The sequence below is a fragment of the Ambystoma mexicanum genome, chromosome 6p (genome assembly GCF_040938575.1).
Source record: "Ambystoma mexicanum isolate Mex_15411 chromosome 6p, UKY_AmexF1_1, whole genome shotgun sequence".
Taxonomy (NCBI): domain Eukaryota; kingdom Metazoa; phylum Chordata; class Amphibia; order Caudata; family Ambystomatidae; genus Ambystoma; species Ambystoma mexicanum.
In genome coordinates, this window is record NC_090935.1 from 548,139,252 (window position 1) to 548,151,530 (window position 12,279).

General features: G+C 45.1%; 1 protein-coding gene across 1 annotated transcript in view; it reads right to left on the minus strand.

Annotated features, from left to right (window-relative positions):
- Window positions 1-10,090: 10,090 nt before the first annotated feature.
- Window positions 10,091-12,279, minus strand: part of CENPK (centromere protein K) — a 1,342,106-nt gene continuing 1,339,917 nt past the window's right edge. The window contains exon 10 of the mRNA XM_069627356.1: window positions 10,091-10,141. Coding sequence (XP_069483457.1) covers window positions 10,106-10,141 — 36 coding nt within the window. The 3' untranslated portion in view covers window positions 10,091-10,105. The remainder of the gene's footprint in view (window positions 10,142-12,279) is intronic.

Genomic DNA, 12,279 nt, shown 5'->3' on the forward strand with positions numbered 1-12,279 from the left:
TCATGCAAGTCAGCCAGACCTTGCGCGAGGGGACTCTTCTTGTTTTGGCCATATCTGACCTCCACAAGAAAGCTTTGCATTGACAGAATCCAGGAAGTAATTCTGGAATTACTCACATTTCCGGCCTGGATTCTGTCGCTTTGGAGGTATTGCAGAGGCTGGTGGGGAGTCTCCACTATGATGTGTTCCCCCCCGGATGAACGGGCGGTACATTTTCAAAGCCCACACCGTTGCCAGGAGTGCCTTCTCACAATCGTTGAATATTTCCTCGACAGAGGATAAAGTCTTGCTTGCATATGAGATTACTTTATTGACCTTGTCATGCTTTTGATATAATAATGCTGTCAAGCAGGTATTCGAGAACCCTGTCTCCAAGAAGAACTCCTTGTTTTTGACAGGGTAAGCTAGACAAGGTGCTTGTGAGAGGCTTCTTTTGAGTTGCTTTACTGCCTCGGCTTGTTCTGGACCCCACTCCCACTTGACCCCCCCTTTCAACAGAAGAATCAGAGGTCTTGTGATCTCTGTGTAATCCTCAATGAACTTCCTTCTGTAATTAGTCAGTCCAAGGAGGCTTCTTAGCTCACACAGAGTTGTGGGGGTCTTTCAGTTTTAGAAGTGCTTCCACTTTCTTTTCCTGGGGACAGAGACCCTCAGCAGTTACCTCCTGTCGCAAGAAGTTGACAGGGATTCTGCACCACTGTGCCTTTTGGAAGGACAGTTTTGCTCCGGCAGCCCTCAACTGTGTCAGAACATAACGGATTTCCACTATGTGTTCCTCCACAGTTGAGCTTTTTATCAGAACATCATCCACATAGGCCAGGTTACCCCTTTCACCCAAGTCAGGCATGGCCTTATGTAGGAAGATGTTGAATCTGTTGCCGAAGTTGATGTATCCGAAGGGAGTCCGGGTCCACGTGTACTGCTGCCCCCCGAAGGTAAAGGCCAGCTTGTATTGGCCCTTCCTACTGACAGGCACGGTCCAGTACCCAATGGTCAGGTCAGTGTATACCCTTGACCCCTGGATCTGGGCCAGCCCCAGGTCAATGTAGGGGACAGGCCATCGGGACAAGTGGACCCGTTTATTTAGCTCCCTAAGGTCGGCACAGAGTCTCCACTGGCCATTTGTTTTTAAAATCCCCAGCACCGGATTATTAAGGTGCTGTGGACTGGACCAATTATCCCATGGGACTCAAGGTTTTTGATAATTTCCGTCAGGGACTCCATGGATGCGAGAGGCAAGCGGTATTGCTTCACAAAGACTGGAGTCATTCCAGGGTCCGTGGGAATTGTTGTAGCATGGATTTTGGTGCAACCACAGCCATACGAGTCCACCGCAAAGAGGTCACATGGCACCTCCAATGCCTTAATCCACTTGGAAACAAACTTTTGCCCTATCGACATCATGGCCTCAATAAATCCAATTGTAGAATGGCTACAACTATGGCATACTCCGGAACTCATAGCTTTTAGGAATGGGTTGACCCAAGTGTTGAGTTTGGAGGGAGGCAAGAATGTGGCGCTGGTTTCTCATATGAAAAAAGGTCTTCATGATCTAAATGAACATTATCTATGGTTGGGCCCCACGCAGATCAACTAAGCAACATCCACCGGATTTAAAAGCAAGACACTTTTGGCTTATTATAGGAAGAACATGATGGACGTGTCCTATAATCTGAAATTGGCTCCTAGTTATTTAGGGACCAAACATGCATTTGGCTTTTAGAAAAATCTGGATTATATATATTTGCTTGTTCCCTATTTATCAACTTTAGACTGGGCACACTGCCTCCTTTACAAGGACAAGGACATGGGGGAAGGGGAGCTCAGTAGATGTCCATCTGCAGCATCTGCGAGGAAACAGCACATTTTTTGTTTTCTTTCCTCAGACAAGGGGTCAGAGAGCACTTTATCTCAGACCCTTTCTGTGATTTGCAGGAATACGTACCACCTCCGATGCCCTGGAACTATGAAGATGCACGGTTGATGTAGAAATAGTATAGAGTAGCCAAGTTTATCCATCGTGCTTGTCTACTAAGGCCCAAAGGGTAAAACAGGACACAAACGAACAAGGGAAATTAGGCTACTACACAACAGGGGGGCAATATATCTGATAACGAAGCAGGAGCCTACCAGCTGTACGAAGCACTCGGCAGGAGCCAGTGCAGCCATCTCGCCCAGGTAAGCCCAAGCAGTCAGCCTAACCTATATGGAGCACCTTTGATGTATCTGCAAGTATACATATTGCATTTACCGCGTGCCAACAGCAGAGCGCACAATTATTAAATGCTGCATCATTCCTGAAGTTTTTGAAATCTATTGTCCTTCAATTATGATATTCTGGGCCTGGTGATTGCCCATCACTCCTTCCTATATGGTGGTCTGCCATTTGCATATGGCTGACATTATTACACCGGAGTGCATCTATCTTGATTTCAAGTCGAATCGGCCATCGTCAGTCCTATTGGCCACCGGCTCCTAACAGCCAGCCATTTGTAAAGCTGGCAGGCAAAGCTGCCCCTTTCCGAAGGCCCGCACCTAAGGCCCTGTTGGCACCCTGTTAGCGCACTGGAGTGCGAGGACTCGCCTCCTCAAACCAGCGCTGCATGTAAGTGCCACCTGAACTGAATGAACAACACCTCCCTACCTCCCCATTATCACTGGCGCCTATCCATTCGTACATCGACATTAGTCTCAAGTGCATACTGCTCACTGCCTGATTGCTCTGACAACCTTGATGTCATGCATACTCACTAGCTGCCCTCCGATCCTTGAAATATCGTCACTTGCATGACTAGGATTCCTTGAACACCATTCTGCAATAAACAAGCGTGTTCCTCCTTTTAACCTGTGCAGCAAAGTACACTAAAGCCCTAACTGCTGCACTACTCCGCTATCTCTACAGTTTCCACAGTAGCCTCCCGGCCGTCCGCGTTAGTTTAATTCATCCTCGTCCTGAACTACGATAGTGCAGTAACAGTCGAGACTCCCCACCGTACTATTGAGTGGCACTCACCCAGTGACTCAACCTCCCCTTTACAGTCTAATGTTTGCTAACCCACCACACTGTTACATCAGTCACAACAATCATACTTAGAAGTGGGGCTAAGCCTATCTAATCGTACCATTGATTGTAATATTGGATTAGCCTACTTTGCCAAATCTACTTGGCCTGCCTCTCACTGATTGTACCTGTTCTGACTTCCTGAACATAACGGCACTAGCCTATTATATGTAATGTGTACAGTGTATGTGTATTGTATAAGTACTGTGATGTGTACTTGCCTTTCCTATTTCAGACTAGCCTTTTTTGATTTGTAGACTAACCTACTTTGATTTGTACCTTCCCTGCCTATATTGGACTAGCCTACTGTGTTGTACTTACTGTACTTGCCCTGCCTATGTCAGTCTAGCCTATTCTGATTTGTAGACTAGCCTATTTTGATTTGCACCTGCCCTGCCTACGTCAGACTAGCCTATCTTGTTTTGTATTTGCCTTGCCTAAAGTCAAACTAGCCTATTTTGATTTGTACGTGCTCAGACTCTTCCAAATTAGCCTATCTTGATTTACGCTTAGAGCGGGCTCCTTCCGCATCAATCATTGTACCCGATTGCCACAGAACATAATGTATGCCACCACCCTTTACCTAACTGTTCTTCTGATCGCATTGTCCTCATCTGCTGGATGGTCACTCCAAAATATGCCATCTAATACCATGACCAGCAACACTTGTATCTCGGCAAAACCCTTCAACCTCAGCCATAGACCTAACCCTCCTAGAACCAACATCCCGTGCGATCTTACGCACAGGAACATTAAAGTACGCTCAAGGCTATCTAAATTATTCGAACTGCCTGCCAGCCGCTCCACCATACCTGCCTATCATAGCAACAAATATGACATTACCCTTAAAAAGATGAATTACACCAATTCAAATGCCACCCATATTTAGAATGCTAGAATATCTAAACTTACCAAACATCCGACCATAACAGCTCACCTCAATCAACAGCAACCCCAGCCCCACTTAAAGGAGCACTCGTTCATGCAAGGACACTAGTAGTGCACGCTACAGAAATTGCCAACCTGATACAAACAGAAAATTACGACTTCTTAGCCATCACCGAATCCTGGCTACACCAGGCAGCAGGCCCTGCCTTGATGCTTGCTTTTCCAGCTAACTACACTATCCTTAGGGAAGATAGAGCTGACGCCCGTGGGGGAGGTATAGCGATCATAGCTAAATCTAGCCTACCAATGAGAATAGCAGTACCTCTGCACGTCAACTCTTGTGAATCCCTCATAGTCCAGCTGCCCATCTCAGACTCCCAAACTATCACTATATATCTTATATACAGACCTCCGGGCCCCATTAGCTCTTTCGAGGATGACCTTTCCATGATCCACTCAGATAACCTAAAAAATGCATCACAGGCACTCCTACTAGGAGACATGAACTCGGGCTACAATGATCCTAAAGATGCACATGCTCGGAGCTTGGCTTCTCCCAAAAAGTAACACAGCCAACCCACGAGAAGGGTAGAACGCTTGACTGGGTGGCTGACCATAACTGTAATAATACCATTACCACTATCAGCCCACAGGTATGGACTGACCACTCGCTCATAGCTTTCACCTTAGATGCCAAAATGAACTCAAAACAACCTCAAAGCACCTCCTATGCGAACCAGGAATAAAAAAATATATAACTCCCGATAGACTCTTACTACTGACACTCCCCACTTTAAACTCACTACCAGACTTACTAGATCCATCTACCATCCATCTACCTTAGTTAACGAATTCAATAATGTTATAACAGAAGCGCTTGACAACATTGCCCCCTAAAAATGAGGAATAGTAAGCTGAGAGCACACCTAAATGCCTGGTTTACACCACATCTAAAATCACTTAGAAAAGAAAAAAATTTAAAAGTGAATCTACTTGGTGGCTAGAACCATCCGAGGTAAACAAAGCTAACCTTATTAACATCTCCACGAAATACAAAACTGAAATACAGCGAGCAAAAAGAGAAAGCTTTAATAATAGGATACTGCAAGCCAAATCAGGTACCAATGAACGTTTTGCAATACTAAAGGAACGAGAGAACTCAATCCCTGTGTTAGGCAGAAACCTGTGCAGTTCCCTCTGGGACCACTGCAAAAGATTTAAGACTACAGGTGTTTGGCAGTAAACCCACTTGGTAGCAGTCTGTACCACACAGATTCACTTGGTAGCTGTGGCTGAGCAGTCAGACTAACCTCAAGAAGAGTTAGGCAGTATACAGAGTATTCACAATAGGTCAAGAGAACACAATAGCACAAGTAAACACTGACCAGGGCTTGGTGTAAAAGAGATATAATTATTTATTTAAAACCACATCTAGAAAAACACACAGGCACTAATAGTAAGCAATTCAAAAACACGGTCACTAAAAGATATACACTCCCTTAAAAGAATATTAGACAAGTCTTAAGTAAAGCCCCACTTATTTTCAGACAGCAGTGAGCGCTTAACGTAGATGGCACGCTAATAATTCGTTTTAAAAAGGGAGAGAAAAGCAGAGAATAAATTGAAACAGATCCCAACACTTTTACAAGAACATAACACAACTGGAAGGCAAAGTAAAACCGTGAAGTTAGAGTTCAATAGGCCGGATCCACTTTAAGAGGATCAAACGAAATGTGTCCAAGGTCACACGGTTGCAGTGCACAAAAGTCTTGTAATGGTTCAAAAAGGAGTTGGACCAAATAAAGGGACCAGTTAGAGGGTCAAGGCGGCCAGCCCAGTCCAGAAGGTTAAGGGGTTATTATTACCTTGTAGCAATCTTTAGAAAGGGAGGCCAGGGGGACACAGTACCTTAAAGTGGTGAGAACGCTCCAGCGGGGGCAGTTGTTCCTGGCAGCGGATGCAAGTAGGTGCTTCGTCCGGGGGAAGAAAGGATCTCGTCGTGGAGGAAGACAGGAGTCCGTTGCACTGCCAGGGAAGAAACCAGCCGCAGAGTTTCTCAGGTACAAGGAGCGGTCCGTTGATTCACGGTTCAGTGGTGAGTGGCTATCCGGCTGCCGGGGTGCTTGGCACAGGCAGTTCGACCACAAACCGGTCTGGGGTGCAAAGAAAGAAGGTAAAACTGGTTGTGCCCACCAGTCAGGGGAAGAAGCCTCTCCAGCCGGGAGATCTTCTCTGTCGTCGGGAAGTGGTGAGTCGGTTCCGCAGGGCTCCACCGGTGGTGTCGTCGTGGTAGGGTGGCTCAGCTTCTCCCTTGTCGGATTCTCAGGTCCTGTGGCGACTTCTGAAGTTCCAGTCCCCAAAGCCCTGCTTTTATGCAGCATACCCCCATTCACTCAGCCTAGCTGTCAATCAAACATGCTAAGTGGTGAGCCGGCCGGCTCACCACTTGGGCCAATCACACAAGAGTGCGACTTGAGTTACCAAGGTAACTCAGTTCAGGGCGCCTAAACCCCCTCCCATACCCCCTGTGGTACCCAGACAGAGTGGCACCAATTTTGGAGGCTTCTGTGGAGAAGCCCGCCAAAAAGTGGAACAAAGGGCTTGACTTGGGTTGGAGTCACAGAAGAGAACACAAATGCCATTTTAGTCCTGGCAAAAAATACCAACCGGCGAATTAATATTAATTAAATAAACCGGCGGTATGTACGAGGCTATGAGAATTAAATAATTAAAGTTGGTAGCCTCGAACAATAGGAAAATCCCATAGGAAAATATTCGCAGTCGAATATAACAAGTAGTTTCCACTGCCACCAGCCAAAACTCGATCAGGGGGGACGGAGACGTGCCCCCTCGACTAACAGACCCCGGGGCAATCGAATTGCCCCGACCAGTACGTCCACAATATGATGGTTTGTACTGGTTTCTGTTAATAATTTGGGACTAGTAAAGCCAATGGTGACTTTACATGCCCTGGGAGACAGTAGTCAGTCCCAGGGTATGGAGTCTATGGTGGGTCACTATGACACCCCTGTGTTACTGCACAGAGGGTGCTGTGTAACACACATAGTAAATACACATGAGACCCTATGGAGTAAAGGACCCCATAGCCCATAAAACACATTCCCAGTCAAAGGAACACCATATATCATGTCCAAGAGTGGGAGAAAAAGAGTCTCACTCGTGGCAGGAGGAAAAAACAAACTCCAGAAATCCAGCAAAGCTGCTGGGGGACTCACTAGGTTAGGAAATTCAGCCTAAAGAGAGAATTCTCCATAACACCCTGTACCCGATAACTGTGTTAAAGATAAGACCTGGTGCTCTGACATACAGAAGGCACTTATTGACAAAATTGCTACTCTCCAAATCAAAATCGCCAAGAAAAGATTTAACGTACCGACATCAACCCCACAAACCGGTAATCTACCCACTTCACCCAAACCAGCACTTTGCTTCAACTTCACTAAAGTCTCTATACTGGAGGTTGAAGAAATAATACTCTTGCTCAAACCCTCCAACTGCCGAGGAGATAAATGTCCTGCCCAAAATATAAAAGATGCTGCGAGAGACCTATCATCCTTCATCTCTAAGCTCATCAACGCGTCATTCACCTCAGGCACCATCCCAAGTAACCTTAAGGAATCTTGGGTCCTCCCCCTACGTAAGAAACAAACACTGGACCCTGCTATAACTATGAATTATAGGCCAATCACAACAGTGCCATTCCTCATAAAGATACTAGATAGGGTGGTTTACCTACAGATTCACAATTTCTTGGAGCAGAAACAACTCCTCGGCACCCGGCAATCAGGTTTCAGACCACAGCATGGGACTGAAACAGCACTCATTGACCTTAAGGCCCAGGTTGACGAGCTGAGAGATCAGGGAAAATGTGTCTTACTATTTCTTCTGGATCTGTCAGTAGCGTTTGACCTGGTGGACCATAAGGTTCTCTGCAACCACCTAGAGTCAGCAGCGCATTTCTCACAACAAGCTATAGCTTGGATTCAATCTTTCTTAAGTGAAAGAACTATGAAAGTCTTCTCCACCTCAGAAGCAGCTGATCCCATTCCTATCACGTGCAGTGTTCCTCAGGGCTCCTGCCTCTCCCCTACCATGTATAACGTATTTACCAAGCCCCTCTTTGATGATCTGGACTGTCTCGGTGTCACCTACACTAACTATGCAGATGACACCCAGATTCTCATCCCACGTACAGGGGATTACAATCAGGATTTAGCCATGGTGAATAGGATATACCTCATCATCCAGGCATGGATGGCACTCCATGATCTATGCCTGAATGATGAATAAACGGAACTCATCATCCTGGGGGACCACACCCAACATTAACAAACTCGGCCATAATTATACCTCCTTTATAGATGGCAACACGATTAAGGTTGCCAAGGAGGTAAGAACCCTAGGTTTTAACCTCAACTCCAGCCTTACTCTGGTGAAAGAGGTGAATGCAATGGCATCATCTACAGCCTACACATGTAAGTTGATTAGATCGGCTAAACCTTTCCTCTCAACAAGCCGCTGTACCACATTGGCAAGAGCACTCGTGTTGTCTAAATTGGACTACTGTAACGCCCTATACATTGGATCCAATCAACACATCACCAGGAAAATTCAAATACTTCTAAATGACGCCCTGAGACCAGCGTTAGGAATGACCAAAAGAGATTATACATCAACAGCAAGGAGACAATCTAACTGTCTCTCCACTATCACCAAAATTAGACTAAAAACTGCCTCACTAACATTCAAGTGCCTTAATAACACAGCACCTCGCTACTTGACAGAGAGGTTGAATAGAAGACTTATGCTCCGACCTACCAGAGCAGCCTACACCAACTGCCCGACAGTCCCATCCTTCAAACGGATGACAATCGGCGGCAATAGCTTCCCTGTCAAAGCTGCCCAACTCTGGAACTCCTTTCCACCCATCCTCAGGGCGGACCCAACTTATCCACATTTCAGACTAAATATCATCAACTGGTTTAAAACTAATGATCTTTAACCCCAGACCCGCCTATTCCTTTAAACTTCTCTCTTCACTGAAACAACCTACCTTAAATGCATTGTTTATAGCTATAACTTTACACATCTGCAATCCATCTCCTGCATCTCCATTGTCTCTGCATCTGGTATCCTACAGTCTGCATCACATACTTGTGGTGACTCCTATTGTAACCTACATTATACCTTTGTATTGTATCTGTGTAATATCTGCGTAATCCTGTAAGCCAGGCTATATTCTGTATCGTACCTTGTAACTATGTAAGCTGAAAACCTCCTCATCCTCGCGCCCTGATACCCTCGGGTCTGGTGCGTGTTAAAAATAAATAAACAAACATAATGGAAAACCTATATGTGGGGGCTGGAGTATCTCTACCCCTCCTGTTTGCCCTACCATCACGCCAGGGTTACATTGTTTTTAACTAAGGCCAACATTACGACTTCAATGTTTTAGGGAATGTCAGGATGTGGGGGCTATGAGTATCTCTCCCCCTTGTATGTATGCCCTTCTTACCTCTGGGGTCATGATGTATCTTTGATGTGATTGTCTATTATTGGTTTATTAATTTGACGTAATTTTTACTACCCTTTTTTATTTGTGTAAAAGTGTTATATGTATACATTGATTGCTACATTGTATTGAATGCAAACTGTTTAAAACGTTTTTCATAACTGTGCATACTGTATATGGCTCTGTGCTGAATACAAGATTTTACAAGAAAAATTAGACAACATATACAGCATATCACATATTTTACACACCACTTGAAGTCTTGAACCTGCAAAGGGGTAGAAAGCACAGAACAGCATGCTGAAAAAAACAACATATTTCATCAAGTTATAGGGATTGATTACTTGCAGTATTGTAATCAAACAGGATGCTAAATATACTCTTATATCACCCAACACGTTCTTCATTTTCCCGAGAAGGTGGAGCAGTGCCGGTGCTTTCTGAACATCAGACAAGTGAACCCAATACTGCACCTCCTTCACATTCACTGCGAATGGGGTGGCATAAAAAATGGTATACGGGCCCCGTAAATGATGTTTGTGCCACCGCCTCACAAAATGTCTTATGTGGACCTTGTCCCCGGGATGCAAATGTGGCGGTGGTAAGTTTACTGGATCCATTGACTATGTCACAGCTGTATCTTCTCTTCTAGGAGCAATCTGTAGACATAAGAACGTAATAGTTTTTGTTAGCTCTAATAACCCTGAAACTACTCACGCAATACATCTGCTGCCGTGTGAGCATCTGATGCCATGTGTGTAGGTGCGAGAGGTCTATGCATTCTTCTCCCTGTCACTATCCCATGTGGGTCCTTGTTTGGCTGTGTTCTCATGCTGAACAGAGCCAGAGGGAGACCATGCAGCCAATTGCTCCCTAACATAGTACAAAGTTTAGATAATCTTGTTTTCAACAGTCTGTTTAATCTGTCCACACTTCCGTTGGCCTGAGGGTGGTAGATTGAGCACAATTTAAATTGGATTCAATTTCTTGAAACAAATCGTTAAAAAAGTGAGTCCCATTTTCTGACTTTAGAACTTCATATATACCCCAGCAAGGAAAAACCTTGCATACCAAAAATGTACTGCTGATTTAGCATCGGGTTGTGTATAAGGGCCAGCCTCAATCCATCGTAAAAATGGGAAAACCACAACACTAAGATAACAGAAATTACTGCACCTGTTTAACATGTCCACATAGGCAATGCAAAGTTCCCGTAAGGGTTCAGTTGGACGGGGCAATGTGCCACCTACACAACGGGCGGACGGTGTGTCCTGTACTATAAAGGTGACAAGCAGTACAATTAACAACACATTCATTGACATATTCATGCAAGTTGGGAGCAAATCTGTTCTCCTCAACATCAGCTGCAATATGCTGCTTAGAAGTGTGCACTGGATAATGCAGTTGCTCAACAGCAAACAAGCAATTCTTGTGACATTACTAGTTCAACTGTAATGTGTTGCCTCCATACAAAGTCAGTTGGTGAAAGTGCGCACCCCCTTTTAACCGACAGGTCCTTCTCAACCTGGGACCTGACCTTGTAGTAAAATTATTTGTGTAAGTGCTACTGCTGCATATGGTATTGCTAACTGCATCTGTTGAATTGCCACCTCAGGATATGCAGTGAAATCAAGTTCTTGTAAATATGTTGCTTCTTTGTCAGACCAGTCTGCTGCATTGTTGCCGAGTGAAACAGGGTCTGAATTTTGGATGTGTGAAGCACATTAAACCACTGCCACAAGGCATACATTAATCTCTCCAACAGGGTCACATGCTGCACAGGCATGCCATCTGAGCTGCAAAATCTCTTCCTTTTTCCATTTAGACAACCCTGAATGCACATTGGAGGTAGCGAACACGGAGTCGGAGTACACAGTTACTAAACATCCTTGTGATGCATCAAAAGCTGCAGAATGTTTCAGTCATCTCTGTCTAAACAGAAACTCGTACTACCTCCTCTACAAGACGCACCACTGCTGCACTTGTGTGTCTGTGTCCCATTCCCAGATAAATCGTGATGACCCATCAATGAAAAGGACATTCCCTTCTTCAAGTGCATCCTCCCTTGCCTGTATTAAATCATCCTGAGGACCTTCACATGTAAACACAGTCATGCTCTTCCTCTCCTGGCTGGACAGGTATTGCAATAAATGTGGCAGGGTTTACTGTACGACACCTTACAATGTGAATAGACGGGCTTCACAAGATAACTTCATATACAGAAGCCCTTGTGTGGTTAGAATGGATTTGGATCGCTCAAGAATTGCAAGCACTTCGTGCTCAACATATAACATTACTGAGCAGCCCACAGTGAGTGTGGAGGAATTTTCGATTGCAAAGGCTGCAGAGATCAGTGCCTGTTCACAAGGAAATTGACCCTGCATTACTGAGTCTAGCATGCAACTGTAGTATGCCAAGGGCTTGTGTCCCACGGATGTTAGCTGGGTCAACACTGCTGTCATGACCTGTCCATTGGAATGTGAAAACAAACAGAATAATTACTTATAATCTGGAGTTGCTAGTACTGGTGCATGGCTTACGGCATTCTTGAGTTTCTGGGAACATGAACTCATCTCTCCTGTCCATGTGAGTGTTCCTTTGCTTTTCTGCCCTTCCTTGAGTCCCTGCAGCAGAGGCTTTGTGAACTAGAATAGTTGAAAGTCCATGGTCTAGAATAGTTGCACAACCCCAAAAACTGATGGATTTATTTAACTGTGGTTGGGTGGCGGTGTGTTTTGCACTGCAGCTGCTTTCTCCGGGGCAACTATTTTTCCTGCAGATGATATAATCTGTCCCA